Source organism: Hyperoodon ampullatus (assembly GCF_949752795.1).
Source record: "Hyperoodon ampullatus genome assembly, chromosome: X".
Classification (NCBI taxonomy): domain Eukaryota; kingdom Metazoa; phylum Chordata; class Mammalia; order Artiodactyla; family Ziphiidae; genus Hyperoodon; species Hyperoodon ampullatus.
Window position 1 is genome coordinate 59,890,521 of NC_136913.1, and position 18,851 is coordinate 59,909,371.

The 18,851-nt window shown below is 39.5% G+C and overlaps 1 protein-coding gene across 1 annotated transcript in view; it reads right to left on the reverse strand.

Moving 5' to 3' along the window:
• Nucleotides 1–411: 411 nt before the first annotated feature.
• The window catches only part of TEX11 (testis expressed 11), a gene marked incomplete at both ends in the record, with an annotated part of 339,675 nt that continues 321,235 nt past the window's right edge, over nucleotides 412–18,851 (reverse strand). The window contains one exon of the mRNA XM_079728048.1: nucleotides 412–687. Coding sequence (XP_079584174.1) covers nucleotides 412–687 — 276 coding nt within the window. The remainder of the gene's footprint in view (nucleotides 688–18,851) is intronic.

Genomic DNA, 18,851 nt, shown 5'->3' on the forward strand with positions numbered 1-18,851 from the left:
GCAAAGGGATCCCATGACACTAGGTCTGTTCACTACAGATAGGCAGAAGAAGGGAGGAAGTACTTAAAACATAAAAGATCCTTTGCTCTTATTTGATACAAAAACTTTTTCTCTATCAAGCTTCTCCTGGTTAGCTAAGGGCCCAGAAGTCTGCTACTCAAAATAGTTCCTGCAGAAAATGTCTTTTTAAACAGTCATTGTTTGCACAGAGGCTGGTCCTTCCCTACGTGCACTGGCATTGACAGGGATGCATCTTTCCAGAGCCCACTCTTGGCATTCTTCTTAATTAGATTCCATTTTCTATTCCTAAGTTTGCCTTGTTCACCATTCTTCCTGGTTTTCACTATAAAAAATTACTGTTTATAGTCCCATAACTCTTGCACTTCTGTGGAACCACTGAGAGGAACAATGTCAAGATCCTTTCCTAGCCAAGGAAGGCAGGGTTGTGTCCTTAACGAGAGCTATGTAGAACCTCTCTGTCCCTGAGTCATACCATCCACCTGTAGCCCTCTCCCTCCTCACCTGAGTTTCATAGTTTCTCTTAAGGGAGCCAAGGTGGTCAAGGAAACACAGTGCCAGGCCACACCATTTTTCACTAGACATATACTTGTTGCTGCTGTACATAAATATTCCAATATTCCAGGACTTGATCATCAGCCAGAGAATCTCCACTTCTGGGTAGCCGTTCTGAAATCCAAGAACAGTGGGTTTACAGTTATTACTGTCACAATCACTGTAGCCCTGACTCTATCAGGGCTGCACCCCAGTATTATTAAACAATGGGTGCTCTGCTGACACTGAGGAAGGAGCCCGCGGCCCCCACGAGCAATCCTGTGCTCCTGGAGAGTAGGAGGAGACCACCTTGAAAGTCTGTCAGCTGTAGGATGCTCCATAGCAAGACCTCATGAAGTGACATATACACTAAAAAAGCAATGAAGCCCTCTTGGACTGAGTTCTGTCTTTCTGGAGCAGGAGAAAAACCTGTATCCTGTTTGGGGCTTCCCTTGTTGCTGTCCTCAGTCGATTATCTCCCCAATACCTATCTCTAATTTTCAGAGAAGGTTGTGAAGCAGCAGTTTTATTGAATCTCTTAATTTCCTTGACCTGAATCAGTCTGTGTTTGGAACAGAAATTATATTAATCTTTATTTTTTTGCATATGCATAGAGAGATTTATTTTAAGGAACTGGCTCACACAATGTAGGGGCTGGCAAGTCTGAAATCTGCAGGGTAGTCCAGCAGGCTATAAAATCAGGTAAGACTTGATGTTGTGATCTTGAGTCTGAAATTTGTAGGGCAGGCCAGCAGGCTGGAAACTCAGGCAGAATTTCTGTTAGAATCTTGAGGCAGAATTCCTTCTCCGAGAAACCTCAGATTCCACTTTGAAGGCAAAAACTGATTATGGAGTGTAATCTGTTTTACTGTACTTCAAGTCAACTGATTGTAATTTAAAAATGATCTTTAGTGTTGACAGTATCTACCTAGCTATGAACACAGAGCACATTTCTAAGATGGTCCCTTTGTCTTTTAACATGGCTGATCACAAGATTTTGCAATAGCAAAAAGGATTAGTCTAAGGAGCTACTTTTGCCGTTCTTGTAGAGGAGATGGACCACAGAGGGAGCACTTGTGTGCTCATTCCATGTTAAAGTCCTTCATCTACACAAGAGGTCTCAGGCCCTTGAAGGGGGACATGTGACAGAAGAGCTGGGCAGCAGGTTCTTGAGAGTGTCAATGACATTGTCTCAGCTGTCCTTTCACTCATGTGGATCTATAAAAAATTACTATACATAAAACACTATGAGAATGAGGGTGCTGAGAGTGACAAGACAAAGCTCTTATCCTAAATGACACATAATGCCTCTGGGGAGACAAGGCATCCACGTATAAAGAGGACCACACCAGGAGTGTGATTAAGGGCTAGTCAGAGTGACACAGGCATTAGGTGCTCCAGCTCAGTCAAACAAATGAGCATTGGGCTGGCACAGTCAGAGGTCTAGTCTCTCTTGCTTGAAATGCCAGCCCCCCACCCAATCTTTATCCACTTGGTAACTTCTACCTTTTCTTCAAATTAACAAACGGAGTTAGTTATTCCTTTCTCTCTGTTCCCACAGCAAGCTTTACATTCCTCTAATACGACTTATATCACATTGTTTTGAAACTGTGTATATATGTATCTCCTCCAGGCTGAGCTCCTTGAGTACAGGGAATTTTTCTTCTTCATCTTTGTATCCTCAGAGTCCAACACTGTGCCTGACACATAATAAGGGCCCAACAGATATTTGCTGAATGAACAAATGAATTAATATCCAGTTATTAAAATGCTACCTCCTCAGTCAGGCTTTGCCTGACTCTCCACAATTTATTATCTGTACCACTTTGTTCCTATGGCACTTCGTTCACGGCACCTATTGTCTGTCTCCTTCACTAGGCTGGGAGTTCCTTAAAGGCAGAATGTCATCTACCTTTGCGTATTCACAGCCTGACACATGACCGTGTTATTTTAACTGAATGACTTAACAAATGACTGAACAAATAGACATGATCTTAGAGTCGATGAGCAGGATATCTAGCTATAGAGAGGTTATATGAAATGTCCAGAACAGGCAATTCCAGAGAGACAGCAGATTGGTAGTTGCCAGGGGCTGGGGAAGAGGGGAATGGGGAGTGACTGCTAATGGTTATGGGGTTTCTTTCTGGGGTGATGAAAATGTTCTGGATTTGGATACTGGTGATAGTTGCAGAATTTTGTGAATATACTAAAAACCACTGAATTGTATACCTTAAAATTGTGAATTTTATATATGAATTGATATATGAATTGTATTTCAACTTAAAAAATATATACAGAGAAAGAAAAGCGCATTCCACGTGGGCAGAACAGAATCAGTAAAGACTCAGATTGTGCTTGAGACTAAGCACGTCTCGGGGGACTAATAGTCATTTGGCCCAAGCAGACAATTGATGTAGGGAAATTAATGGGAAATAGGACTGGAAATGTAGGATGGGGCTACCTAAGCACTTCCTAGATGCTTTTCCTTAGAACATTAGTGTCATGAAAAATGTTAACAGATGGTGTATAAAAATAGGGTTCTTTAGTCAAATATATTTTGGAAATGCTGCATTCTATATACAACCTCTTGGAGAGTTTTAATGCACATTAGTTCATTAAAAGTTTTAGGAACTTTTACAGTGAAGAAACCACGTAACTTTGTTTAATCCAGAGTATGTAGATCATTTACTAACATCTTGTGGAATGTAATTTGTGAAACATCGGGCTGGAGTGTTAAGGGTTTTGCATAACAGGCCACAGATTTTGGGATTTATTCTGCTGGCAATGAGAAGTCACTGAAACTTTTTGAGAAGGAAAGTTATATGATGAAACTGGAGTTTTAATAAGATTGAAATGCCAGTGGTGTTTAGAACAGACGTGAGTGTGAGAAAACACATACAGCGAGAACTGTTTAAATGGACTTGCAAGAAATGAAGAATGAAGTGGATGAGGGTCAGAAATAGTGACAATGGAAATGGAAAGATGTAAGAAACACTCTAAAGGAAGAATCAGTAGAACTTGGTAACTGATTTGATATGGGGAATGGAAGATAGGTCAATTAAAAATGGCTCTGAAGTACATAGTTTGAGTGGCTGAGAGAATGCTGATACCACTGAAAGAAGAAATTGGAAGGAAATGTTTCTGGGGATAAAGGATCAAGATAATGTTAACTTCTATTTTAATCATGTTGAGATTGTGGTAACTTTGGCGATATCATGTGGGCTGTTGCAGATATGGACTGGAACTCAGGTAATAGTTGAAAAATACCAATCCACTTAAAGGACAGAGTATAGAATATGGAGAAGGAAAGAGTAGAGAATATTGGAAATGTTCATAGTTCGGTGGCAAGAGGGAAAAGATAACACAGAAGAGTGATGAGAACATAAAGGACAAAAGAAGAGACAATTTCAATAAGGAGGCAGTGGTCAATAATGAAGGCCAGGGTAAAGAAAGAGGGCATCAACTTTATCTAGGAGGTGGTAATTAGTGGAGTACTGTGTGGCTAGCAGTACAGAGAGTGATGGAAAGAGTGGCTCAAGATGAGGACAGACAGGTACGCAGGACCTTGTAGGCCACGTTTAGGAATTTGGTTTTTAAGAGCAATGAGAAACTACTGAAGAAGATTAAGCAAGGTCACATATATTCGAAAATTTAAAAGATCACTCTGGTTGCTGGATGGAGAAATGAAGAAAGCAAGAGATGCAAGAAGACCAGCTAAAAGGTTCCTGCAGTAGCTGAGGTAAGAGATGATAACCTGAACTAGGTTGTTGGTGGTGGAAGATGGGAAAAAGTAAATGAATATACGATATTTAGGAGGCAGAACTGACAGGACTTAGTGATAGATTAGAAATGGGAGTGAGGGAGGAATTGAGGATGACTCCGAGATGTTTGGCTTGGGCAACTGGAGGAATGATGGTGCCATTCAATGAGTTAGGGAACTGGAGGAGTTTTATTTTCATTTGTGTTAGCTACTCTCATGTCCAGCACTGCTCAGGAGAATCATTCATCTTCAACGAAGAAATGCAACCGTGCAGCTACTCACCCCAGTGCAACATAGGCTTGCCTGTGGTAACATACAAATCAATGCCAGCAAGTAGAGATGTTTGCGCTTGTGATTTTCTGGGGCTCATATTTGAAGCCAGTTTTCTCTGTCTTCAACATCTTAATAAACATGGCAGTCTTACGTATCTCTAACAAAATTGTACGTGTTTTGGAACACAAATACTGTCTTTTTAGGCTCTCTTCAGGGTTACTGAAGTGAATATTGTGTACATCAGCTTTACTGAGATATAATTCACATACCATACAATTTACCTACTTAAAAGTGTACAGGGCTTCCCTGGTGGCGCAGTGGTTTAGAGTCTGCCTGCCAATGCAGGGGACACGGGTTCGAGCCCTGGTCTGGGAGGATCCCACATGCCGCGGAGCAACTAGGCCCGTGAGCCACAACTACTGAGCCTGTGCGTCTGGAGCCTGTGCTCCGCAACAGGAGAGGCTGCGATAGTGAGTGGCCCCTGCCTGCCACAACTAGAGAAAGCCCTCGCATAGAAACGAAGACCCAACACAGCCAAAAATAAATATAAATAAATTTGAAAAAAAAGCATCCAAACCATGAAAGTTGCTAAAAAAAAAGTGTACAATCCAATGGCTTTTAGTACATTCACAGACTTCTGCCACCAACACCACAGTCAATTGTAGAATATTTTCACCCCCCTAAAAGGGAACCCCAATGCCCATTAGCAGTCACTCTCCATCTCCCCCAATAACCCCCATCTCTGTCTTTTATAGGTTGGCCTATTCTGGACATTTCAGATAAATGTCCAGAGCCACACAGTATGTATTCCTTTATGACTGGCATCTTTCACTTAGCATAATGTTTTCAAGGTCCATCCATGTTGTAGCATGTGTCAATACTTCATTCTTTGTTATGGCCAATTAATATTCTATCGTATGGAAATACCACATTTTGTTTATCCATTCATCAGTTGATAGACATTTGGGTTGCTCCCACTTTTGGCTGCTATGAACATTTGTGTACAAGTCTTTGGCATTTGTTTTCATTTCTTATGGGTATATACCTAGAAGTGAAATTGCTGGGTCATATGGTAACTTCTCGTTTAACTTTCTAAGGAACTTAGCCAGACTGTTTTCCAAAGCAGCTGTACCACTGTACAGTAACACGGTGTATGAGGGCACCAATTTCTCCACATCCTTGTCAATACTTGTTATTATCTGTCTTTTTGACTATAGTCATCTTAGTGGGTGTCAAGTGGTAGATCACTGTGTTTCGATTTGCCTATCTCTGATGACTAATGATGTCAAGAATCTTTCCATATGCGTACTGGTCATTTGAATATCTTTGGAGAACTGCCTACTCAGATCTTTGCCCATTAAAAAAAATTAGTTCTCTTTATATTATCGAGTTGTAAGAGCTCTTTATAGATTCTAAGTACAAGTTCTTTAACAAATATATGATTTCCAACATTTACTGCCATTCTGTGGGTTGTCTTTTCACTTCTTTGATGGTCCTTCACAGAAAGCTTTAGTTTTGCTGATATCTAGTTAATTGATTTTTTATTTTATTGCTTGTGCTCTTGGTGTCATATCTAAGAAAACACTGTGTAACCCAGGGTTACAAAGATTTAAGCCTATACTTCTAAAAGTTTTATTATTTTAGCTTATATATAATTATAGTTTTATAATTTTAGCTCTTTCATTTAGGTCTTTGATCCATTTCGAGATAGGGGTCCAAACTTCATTCTTTACCATGTGGCTACACACTTGTCCCAGAACCATTGTTAGAAAGACTACTTTTTCACATAGAATAGTCTTCACAATCTGGTCAAAAATCAACTGACCATAAAGGTGAGGGTTTGTTTCTGGACTCTTAATTCTATTTCACTGATCTCTATGTCTATCCTTATGTCAGTACCACACTGTCTTGATTACTATAGGTTTGTGGTAAGTTTTGAAATAGACAATGCAACAATAATAGTTTTAATTACTTCATATAATTTTATGTGTTTTAAAGAAGCTAAGAGAAGTAAAGAATGAAAGCATATATTTATAATTTGTTATATTAACTTTCTTATTTACCACTTCTGGTTCTTTTCCTTTCTTCCCATGGCTTAGAGTTATTCTCTAGTGTCATTCCTTATTCCCAAACTGGCTCCCACCTTCCTTCTTTGTGCTGTTATTTTTATATTACATTTTATATGATAAAAGCCCAACAAACAATTATATGTTTTATACATTTGCTTTTTAAATAATATAAGAGAAGAAAGAAAAAGAAATATGCATTTATACTGTTGTATAATTAGCTAATTACCAATGCTTTTTGTTTCACTTGCTATCAACCTAAAGAACTTCCTTTAGTATTTCTTGCAGGCAGGTCAGCTAGCAAGAAAATTCTCAGTTTTTCTTTATCTGTTAATATCTTCATTTTTGTGAGATAATTTTGCTGATTATAGGATTCCTGGTTAGCTGTTATTTTTTTCCTATCATTCTGAATATGCCACTGACTTCTGGTCCCCACTGTTTCTGGTGAGAAGTCAACAGTTACTCTCATTGGGGTTCCTTTTATTTTTAACCATTTTAAAAAATTGAAGTATAGTTAATTTACAATGTTGTGTTAGTTTCAGATGTACAGCAAAGTGATTCAGATTCTTTTACATTATAAGTTATTACAAGATTTTGAATACAGTAAGTCCCCTACATACGAATGAGTTCCATTCCGAGAGCACGTTCCTAAGTCCAACAAAGTTAACCTAGGTACCCAACTAACACAATCAGCTATATAGTACTGTACTATTATAGGTTTATAATACTTTTCACACAAATAATACATAAAAAACAAACACACAAAATAAAGAAAACATTTTTAATCTTACAGTACAGTACCTTGAAAAGTACATTAGTACAGTACAACAGCTGGCATACAGGGGTTGGCATCGAGTGAACAGGCAAGAAGAGTTACTGACTGGAGGAGGGAGAGGAGGAGGGAGACGGCAGAGCTGAAGGATTATCAGCAGTAGGAGACGGAGGGCAAGCTGCAATTTCACTCACGCCTTACATGATTGGACATGCAAATGCACGTTTCCATCTTTGAAAGTTTGCAACTTGGAAGTTCGTATGTAGGGGACTTACTGTATAGTTCCCTGTGCTATATAGTAGGTCCTTGTTGTTTATCTATTTCATACCTAGTAGTGTGTATCTGTTAATCCCAAGCTCCTAATTTATCTCCCCTCACCCAACGCTATCCACTTTGGTAACCATAAGTTTGTTTTCTAGGTCTGTGAGTCTATCTCTGTTTTGTAAATAAGTTCATTTGTATCATTTTTTTTAGATTCTACATATAAGTGATAACATAACATTTGTCTTTCTCTATCTGACTTACTTCACTTAATATGATAATCTCTAGGTCCATCCATGTTGCTGCAAATGGCATTATTTCATTTTTTCTTATAGCTGAGTAATATTCCATTGTGTGTGTGTATGTATGCAAATATATATTACACACACACACAAACACACCATATCTTCTTTATCCATTCATCTGTTGTTGAACATTTGGGTTGCTTCCATTTCTTGGCTATTGTAAATAGTGCTGCTATGAATACTGGGGTGCATGTACCTTTTCAAATTAGAATTTTCTCCAGATATATGCCTGGGAGTACAACTGCTGGATGATATGGTAACTCTTAGTTTTTTAAGGAACCCCCATACTGTTTTCCACAGTGGCTGCACCAATGTGCATTCCCACCAACAGTGTAGGAGGATTCCATTTTCTCTATACCCTCTCCTGCATTTATTACTTGTAGACTTCTTAATGATGGCCATTCTGACTGGTGTGAGTTGATACCCTGTTGTAGTTTTGATTTGAATTTTTTCCAATATTTAGTGATGTTGAGCATCTTTTCTTTTTTTTTTTGCTTAATAAATATTTTGAATGATTTAATGCATGAATATGGAGGAATGAATATACAAGAAAGTAAACATGACATTTTAATAAAGAAAAATGTGAAGAGACTGAAAAGAGAAACACGCTAAAATAGCTATAAGTAGAATATATTACCCTATTGAGAGACAATGACTTTTATATTAATAGAAAAAAGTTCACATCTATTGTTTCCAAGACATGGCTCTTCAGACAAAATTGGAAAGCAGTGTTGTAAATATAGGATAGGCCTGCTATCCCATGCCATGAAAAGCAACAGAAAAGAGAAAACATTAACTGGGAGGAAAGAATGTTACCTTTTTTCTTTTATATAGCAGGTTCTTACTAGTCATCAATTTTATACTCATCAGTGTATACATGTCAATCCCAATAGCCCAATTCATCACACCACCACCCCCATGCCCCCACGGCTTTTCCCCCTTGGTGTCCATACATTTGTTCTATATATCTGTGTCTTAATTTCTGCCCTGAAAACCGGTTCATCTGTACCATTTTTCTAGTTTCCACATATATGTGTTACTATACGATATTTGTTTTCCTCTTTCTGACTTACATCATTCGGTATGACAGTCTCTAGATCCATCCACGTCTCAACAAATGACCCAATTTCATTCCTTTCTATGGCTGAGTAATATTCCATTGTACATATGTACCACATTTTCTTTATCCATTCGTCTGAGGATGGGCATTTAGGTTCCATGACCTGGCTATCGTAAATAGTGCTGCAATGAACACTGGAGTGCATGTGTCTTTTTGAGTTGTGGTTTTCTCTGGGTATATGTCCAGTAGTGGGATTGCTGGATCATATGGTATTTCTATTTTTAGTTTTTTAAGGAACCTCCATACTGTTCTCCATAGTGGCTGTATCAGTTTACATTCCCACCAACAATGCAATGAGGGTTCCCAGCACTGTCTGTAGATTTTCTAATGAAGCCCATTCTGATGTGAGGTGATACCTCATTGCAGTTTTGATTTGCATTTCTCTAATAATTAGTGATGTTGAGCAACTCTTCATGTGCTTCTTTGGCATCTGTATGTCTTGGAGAAATGTCTATTTAGGTCTTCTGCCCATATTTGGATTGGGTTGTTTGTTTTTTTAGTATCAAGCTGCATGAGCTGTTTATATATTTTGGAGATTAATCCTTTGTCCGTTGATTCGTTTGCAAATATTTTCTCCCATTCTGATGGTTGTCTTTTCGTCTTGTTTATGGTTTCCTTGGATGTGCAAAAGCTTTTAAGTTTCATTAGGACCCATTTGTTTATTTTTGTTTTTATTTCCATTACTCTAGGAGGTGGATCAAAAAAGATCTTGCTGAGGAGGGGGGAAGATGGCGGAAGAGTAAGACGCAGAGATCACCTTCCTCCCCACAGATACACGAGAAATTCATCTACATGAGGAACAACTCCTACACAACACCCACTGAATGCTGGCAGAAGACCTCAGACGCCCCAAAAGGCAAGAAACTCCCCACGTACCTGGGTAGGGCAAAAGAAAAAAGAATAAACAGAGACAAAAGGATAGGGACAGGATCTGCACCAGTGGGAGGGAGCCGGGAAGGAGGAAAGGTTTCCACACCCTAGGAAGCCTCTTCGCGGGTGGAGACTGTGGGTGGTGGAGGGGGGAAGCTTTGGAGCCGCGGAAGAAAGCACAGCAACAGGGGAGCGGAGGGCAAAGCGGAGAGATTCCCGCACAGAGGATCGGTGCCAACCGGCACTCACCAGCCCGAGAGGCTTGTCTGCTCACCCGCCGGGGTGGGCGGGGCTGGGAGCTGAGGCTCGGGTTTCGGGTTTCAGTTGGAGCGCAGGGAGAGGACTGGGGTTGGCGGCGTGAACACAGCCTGCGGGGTTAGTGCACCACGGCTGGCCGGGAGGGAGTCCGGGAAAAAGTCTGGACCTGCCGAAGAGGCAAGAGACTTTTTCTTCCCTCTTCGTTCCCTGGTGCGCAAGGAGAGGGGATTAAGAACGCTGTTTAAAGGAGCTCCAGAGACGGGTGCAAGCCGCGGCTAAAAGCGCGGAACCCAGAGACGGGCGTGGGATGCTGGGGCTGCTGCTGCCGCCGCCAAGAGGCCTGTGTGCGAGCGCAGGTCACTGTCCACGCCCCTTTTCCGGGGAGCCTGTGCAGCCAGCCACTGCTGGGGTCACGGGATCCGGGGACGGCTTCCCCGGGAGAGCGCACGGCGCACCTCGGGCTGGTGCAACATCACGCCGGCCTCTGCTGCCGCAGGCTCACCCCGCACTCTGTACCCCTCCCTCCCCTCGGCCTGAGTGAGCCAGAGCCCCCGAAGCAGCTGCTCCTTTAACCCCGTCCTGTCTGAGTGAAGAACAGACGCCCTCCGGCGACCTACATGCAGAGGCGGGGCCAAATCCAAAGCTGAAACCCGGGAGCTGTGAGAATAAAGAAGAGAAAGGGAAATCTCTCCCAGCACCTTCAGAAGCAGCGGATTAAAGCTCCACAATCAACTTGATGTACCCTGCATCTGTGGAATACATGAATAGACAACGAATCATCCCAAATTTGAGAGCAAGAATTATGATTTTTTCCCCTTTTCCTCTTTTTGTGAATGTGTATGTGTATGCTTCTGTGTGAGATTTTGTCTGTATAGCTTTGCTTCCACCATTTGTCCCAGGGTTCTTCTATCCGACCGTTTTTAAAATTTTTTTAAAATTATTTTTTAATTTTAATAACTATTATATTTTATCATACTTTATTCTATTTTACTTTATCTTCTCTCTTTCTTCCTACCTTCCATCCTTCCTCCCTCGCTCCCTTCTTTCTTTCCTTCTTTCCTTCTCTCTCTCTCTCTCTCTCTCTCTCTCTCTCTCTCTCTCTCTCTCTTTCTTCTACTAATTTTTTCTTACTACTTTTTCTCCCTTTGATTCTGAGCCGGGTGGATGAAAGGCTCTTGGTGCTGCGGCCAGGAGTCAGTGCTGTGCCTCTGAGGTGGAAGAGCCAACTTCAGGACACGGGTCCACAAGAGACCTCCCAGGTCCACATAATATCAAACGGCGAAAATCTCCCAGAGATCTCCATCTCAACACCAGCACCCAGCTTCACTCAACGACCAGCAAGCTACAGTGCTGGACACCCTATGCCAAGCAACTAGCAAGACAGGAACACAACCCCACCCATTACCAGAGAGGCTGTCTAAAAACATAATAAGGCCACAGGCACCCCAAAACACACCACCAGACGTGGACCTGTCCACCAGAAAGACAAGATCAAGCCTCAACCACCAGAACACAGGCACCAGTCCCCCCCACCAGGAAGCCTACACAACCTACTGAAACAACCTTAGCCACTGGGGACAGACACCAAAAACAACAGGAACTACAAACCTGCAGCCTGCAAAAAGGAGACCACAAACACAGTAAGATAAGCACAATGAGAAGACAGAAGAACACACAGCAGGTGAAGGAGCAAGATAAAAACCTACCAGACCTAACAAATGAAGAGGAAATAGGCAGTCTACCTGAAAAAGAATTCAGAATAATGATAGTAAAGAGGATCCAAAATCTTGGAAATAGAATAGACAAAATGCAAGAAACAGTTAACAAGGACCTAGAAGAACTAAAGATGAATCAAGCAATGATTAGAAACACAATAAATGAAATGAAAAATACTCTAGATGGGATCAATAGCAGAAAAACTGAGGCAGAAGAACGGATAAGTGAAGTGGAAGATAAAATAGTGGAAATAACTGCTGCAGAGCAGAATAAAGAAAAAAGAATGAAAAGAACTGAGGACAGTCTCAGAGACCTCTGGAACAACATTAAAAACACCAACATTCGAATTATAGGGATTCCAGAAGAAGAAGACAAAAGGAAAGGGACTGAGAAAATATTTGAAGAGATTATAGTTGAAAACTTCCCTAATATGGGAAAGGAAATAGTTAATCAAGTCCAGGAGGCACAGAGAGTCCCATACAGAATAAATCCAAGGAGAAATATGCCAAGACACATAATAATCAAACTGTCAAAAATTAAACACAAAGAAAACATATTAAAAGCAGCAAGGGAAAAACAACAAATAACACACAGGGAATCCCCATCAGGTTAACAGCTGATCTTTCAGCAGAAACTCTACAAGCCAGAAGGGAGTGGCAGGACATATTTAAAGTGATGAAGGAGAAAAACCAGCAACCAAGGTTACTCTACCCAGCAAGGATCTCATTCAGATTTGATGGAGAAATTAAAACCTTTACAGACAAGCAAAAGCTGAGAGAGTTCAGCACCACCAACAGCTTTACAACAAATGCTAAAGGAACTTCTCTAGGCAAGAAACACAACAGAAGGACTATACCTACAATAACGAACCCCAAAAAACTAAGAAAATGGGAAGAGGAACATACATATCGATAATTACCTTAAATATAAATGGACTAAATGCTCCTACCAAAAGACACAGACTGGCTGAATGGATACAAAAACAAGACCCATATATATGCTGTCCACAAGAGACCCACTTCAGACCTAGAGACACATACAGACTGAAAGAGAGGGGATGGAAAAAGATATTCCATGCAAATGGAAATCAAAAGAAAGCTGGAATAGCAATCCTCATATCAGACAAAATAGACTTTAAAATAAAGACTATTAGAAGAGACAAAGAAGGACACTACATAATGATCAAGGGATCGATCCAAGAAGGTATAACAACTGTAAAAATTTATGCATCCAACATAGGAGCACCTCAATACATAAGGCAAACACTAACAGCCATAAAAGGGAAAATCGACAGTAACACACTCATAGTAGGGGACTTTAACACCCCACTTTCACCAATGGACAGATAATCCAGAATGAAAATAAATAAGGAAACACAAGCTTTAAAGATACATTAAACAAGATGGACTTAATTGATATTTATAGGACATTCCATCCGAAAACAACAGAATACACATTTTTCTCAAGTGCTCATGGAACATTCTCCAGGATAGATCATATCTTGGGTCACAAATCAAGCCTTGGTAAATTTAAGAAAATTGAAATTGTATCAAGTATCTTTTCCGACCACAATGCTATGAGACTAGACATCAATTACAGGGAAAGATCTGTAAAAAATACAAACACATGGAGGCTAAACAATACACTACTCAATAACGAAGTGATCACTGAAGAAATCAAAGAGGAAATTAAAAAATACCTAGAAACAAATGACAATGGAGACACGACGACCCAAAACCTATGGGACGCAGCAAAAGCAGTTCTAAGGGGGAAGTTTCTAGCAATACAATCCCACCTTAAGAAACAGGAAACATCTCGAGTAAACAACCTGACCCTGCACCTAAAGCAATTAGAGAAAGAAGAACAAAATACCCCCAAAGCTAGCAGAAGGAAAGAAATCATAAAGATCAGATCAGAAATAAATGAAAAAGAAATGAAGGAAACGATAGCAAAGATCAATAAAACTAAAAGCTGGTTCTTTGAGAAGATAAACAAAATTGACAAACCATTAGCCAGACTCATCAAGAAAAAAAGGGATAAGACTCAAATCAATAGAATTAGAAATGAAAAAGGAGAAGTAACAACTGACACTGCAGAAATACAAACGATCATGAGAGATTACTACAAGCAACTCTATGCCAATAAAATGGACAACCTGGAAGAAATGGACAAATTCTTAGAAACAGATAATTTGAACAGACCAATCACTAGAAGTGAAATAGAATCTGTAATAATAATAAAAAGTCCCTGCAAAAAAAAGTCCAGGACTGGATGGCTTCACTGGGGAATTCTATCAAATAAACAAAGAACTTATACCTATCCTTCTCAAACTATTCCAAAAAACTGAGGAGGAGGGAACACTCCCAAATTCATTCTATGAAGCCACTATCACCCTGATACCAAAACCAAAGACACTACAAAAAAAGAAAATTATAAGCCAATATCTTTGACAAATATAGAGGCAAATATCCTCAAAAAAATTTTTTAGCAAACCCAATACAATAATACATAAAAAGGATCATACACCATGTTCAAGTTGGATTCAATCCAGGGTTGCCATGATGCTTCAATATATGCAAATCAATCAATGTGATACACCACATTAATAAAAGACAAAAACCACATGACTATCTCAATAGACACAGAAAAAGTGCTTGATAAAATTCAACATCCATTCATGATAAAAACTCTCACCCATCAAGGTGTGTATGGAGGGAACCGTATCTCAACACAATAAAAGCCATTTACGACAAACCGACAGCCACATAATACTCAATGGTGAAAAGATGAAAGCCTTCCCAATAAATTCAGGAACAAGACAAGGATGCCCACTCTCACTACTTCTATTCACCATAGTATTTGAAGTCCTAACCACAGCCATCAGAGAAGAAAAATAAATAAAAAGTATCCAAATTGGAAGGGAAGAAGTAAAACTGTGACTGTTTGTAGATAACATGATACTCTATATAGAGCACCCTAAAGACTCCACACAAAAACTATTAGAAGTGATAAATGAATTCAGAAAGGTAGCAGGCTACAAGATTAATATAGAGAAATCTGTTGCATTTTTTTGCACTAACAATAAAATATCAGAAAAAAAGTTTAAAATAATTCCTATTTAAAATTGCATCAAAAAATACCTAGGGATAAACTTAATCAAGGAGGTGAAAGACCTATATGCTGAAAACGATAAAACACTGATAAAGGAAACTGAATATGATTCAAAGAAATGGAAATATATCCCATGCTCTCGGACCGGAAGAATTAATACTGTTGAAATGGCCATACCGCCCAGAGCAATCTACAGATTTAATGTCATCCCTATCAAAATACCCATGACATTTCCCACAGAACTAGAACAAACAATCCTAAAATTTATATGGAACCACAAAAGACCCAGAATTGCCAAAGCAAGCCTGGAGAAAAAGAACAAAGCTGGAGGCATAACCCTCCCAGACTTCAGACACTACTACAAAGCTACAGTAATAAAAATGGCATGGTACTGACAGAAAAAGACATACGGATCAATGGAACAGAATAGAGAGCTCAGAAATATACCCACACACTAACGTTTAATTAATCTATGACAAAGGAGGCAAGAATATACAATAGAGAAAAGACAGTCTCTTCAGCAAGTGGTGTTGGGAAAGCTGGACAGTTACATGTAATAAAATTAGAACACTTCCTCACACCATATACAAAAATAAACTCAATATGGTTTAAAGACCTAAATATAATATAAGACATGATGCCAAAAAACTCCTAGAAGTGAACATAGGCAAAACATTCCCTGACATAAATCATAGCAATATTTTCTTATGTCAGTCTCCCAGGGCAAAAGAAATAAAAGCAAATTATAAGCTTTTGCACAGCAAAGGAAACAAACAACAAAACAAAAAGACAACCTACAGAATGGGAGAAAATATTTGCAAATGATGCAACCAACGGGGGTTTAATATCCAAAATATAAAAACAGCTTATAAAACTCAATATAAAAAAAAATCAATCAAAAAATGGGCAGAAGACTTAAACAGACATTTCTCCAAAGAAGACAGACAGATGGCCAATAGGCACAATGAAAAGATGCTCAAGATCGTTATTAGAGAAACACAAATCAAAACCACAATGAGACCGCCTGGAGGGGTGGGATAGGGAGGGCGGGAGGGAGACGCAAAAGGGAGGGGATATGGGAACATATGTATATGTATAACTGATTAAATTTGTTAAATAAATAAAAAAAAAAGAATCCCTCCTATATGCTCTCATAGCATCCTGGACATAACATCATCATAGTATTTGTGTTCCTTATGATAACCATACTGTATTGTCAGTTTATCTCCTGAGTCTCTTGAAGGGAGAGCTGTAATTTTTTTCATCTTTGTATCACAAATATATAGCACAGTGCCTGGCCCCAAATGTTGCTCAATAAATATTGTTAAATAAATGAATGGATGACTTATGATAAGAACTACTATAAAAAAAAACCCACAATGAGTTATCATTGGTCAGAATGGCCATCATCAAAGAGTCTACAAATAATAAATTCTAGAAAGGATGTGGAGAAGAGGACCCTCCTACACTGTTGGTGGGAATGTGAATTGGTACAGCCACTGTGGAGAACAGTATGGAGGTTCCTTAAAAAACTACAAATAGAGCTACCATATGATCCAGCAGTCCCACTCCTAGGTATATATGTGGAAAAGATGAAAACTCTGTTTTGAAAAGATACATGTACCCCAATGTTCATAACAACATTATTTACAATAGCCAAAACATGGAAACAACTGAAATGCCCATCAACAGACAACTGGCTTAAGGAGATGTGATGTGTGTGTGTGTGTGTGTGTATATATATACACTCATATATGTGTATATATATATATATATATACACACACACAATGAAATATTAGCCATAAAAAAGAACGAAATATTGCCATTTGCAGCAACATGGATGGACCTAGCGAATATCATACTAAGTGAAGTAAGACAGAGAAAGACAAATATTATATGTGGAAGGTAAAAAATAACACAAGTGAATCTACATACAAAACAGAAACAGACTCACAGACATAGAAAACAAACTTACGGTTACCAAAGGGGAAGGGAAAGGGGAGGATAGATAAATTAGGAGTATTGGATTAACAGATACAGACTACTATACACAAAATAGATAAGTAACAAGGTCCTACTGTATAGCACAGGGAATGATATTCAGTATCTTACAATAACCTATAATGAAAATAATCTGAAAAAACATATATATAAAATAATCACTTTGCTGTATACCTGAAACTAACACAATATTTTAAGTCAACTAAACTTTAATTTAAAAAAAAAGACACAGACTAAAGGTTGAGGTTCAAAATGGCAGCACAGGAAGACCATGAACACAGTTTCTCTCACAGACACAACAAATTTTCAGCTATATTTGGAATGATTTTCCTTTGAAAAAGACCTGAAAACTAGATGAATAGCATGTCCACAAACAAAAGCTAAAAGATAAACTTTGAGACAGATAGGAGAGGCAGAGACATGGTCTTTCCTGGGATTCCACTCTAGGAGCAGTGACCCAAAGTGAGGAGGGATACCACAATATGGAATTTCCCCTTGAGATGTGAAGGGATTGAACCCCACATCAAGCACCCCAATCCCTGGGTCCAGCACCAGAAAAACAAGCTCCCAAAATGTCTGGTTTTGAAAATCAATGGGGATTAAGAGGTCAGGAGAACCACAGAACTACAGGGAACAAGGAACCTGCTCTTAAACAGCTCATGCACAATCCATTTCACACGGAGATCCAGAGGAAGAGCAACAGTTTGAAAAGTGCCTAAACTATAAGTAAGGGAGACCCACTTACTGATCTTAAAGCAACTGCTGGGGAGGCAGGAACCTCCTGAGACTTTTTCCAGGGATGGAAGCGTTGGCTGACACCATTTTTCTTTTCTTTTCTTTTCTTTTTGTTTTTCTTTGCGGTATGCGGGTCTCTCAGTGTTGTGACCTCTCCTGTTGTGGAGCACAGGCTCCGGACGCGCAAGCTCAGTGGCCATGGCTCATGGGCCTAGCCGCTCCGTGGCATGTGGGATCTTCCTGGACCGGGGCACAAACCCATGTCCCCTGCATCAGCAGGCAGACTCTCAACCACTGCGCCACCAGGGAAGCCCCTCTCTTCTTTCTTTTAAATTTAATTTATTTTTTATACAGCAGGTTCTTATTAGTTATCCATTTTATACATATTAGTGTATATATGTCAATCCCCATCTCCCAATTCATCACACCACCACCCCCCTGCCACTTTTCCCCCTTGGTGTCTATACGTTTGATCTCTACATCTGTGTCTCTATTTCTGCCCTGCAAACTGGTTCATCTGTACCATTTTTCTAGGTTCCACATATATGCGTTAATATATGATATTTGTTTTTCTTTTTCTGACTTACTTCACTCTGTATGACAGTCTCTAGGTCCATCCACGTCTCTACAAATGACCCGATTTCATTCCTTTTTATGGCTGAGTAATATTTCATTGTATATATGTACCATATCTTCTTTATCCATTTGTCTGTCAATGGGCATTTAGGTTGCTTCCATGACCTGGCTATTGTAAATAGTGCTGCAATGAACATTGGGGTGCATGTGTCTTTTTGAATTGTGGCTTTCTCTGGGTATATGCCCAGTAGTAGGATTGCTGGGTCATATGGTAATTCTATTTCTAGTTTTTTAAGGAACCTCCATACTGTTCTCCATAGTGGCTGTATCAATTTACATTCCCACCAACAGTGCAAGAGGGTTCCCTTTTCTCCACACCCTCTCCAGCAGTTATTGTGTGTAGATTTTCTGATGATGCCCATTCTAACTGGTGTGAGGTGATACCTCATTGTAGTTTTGATTTGCATTTCTCT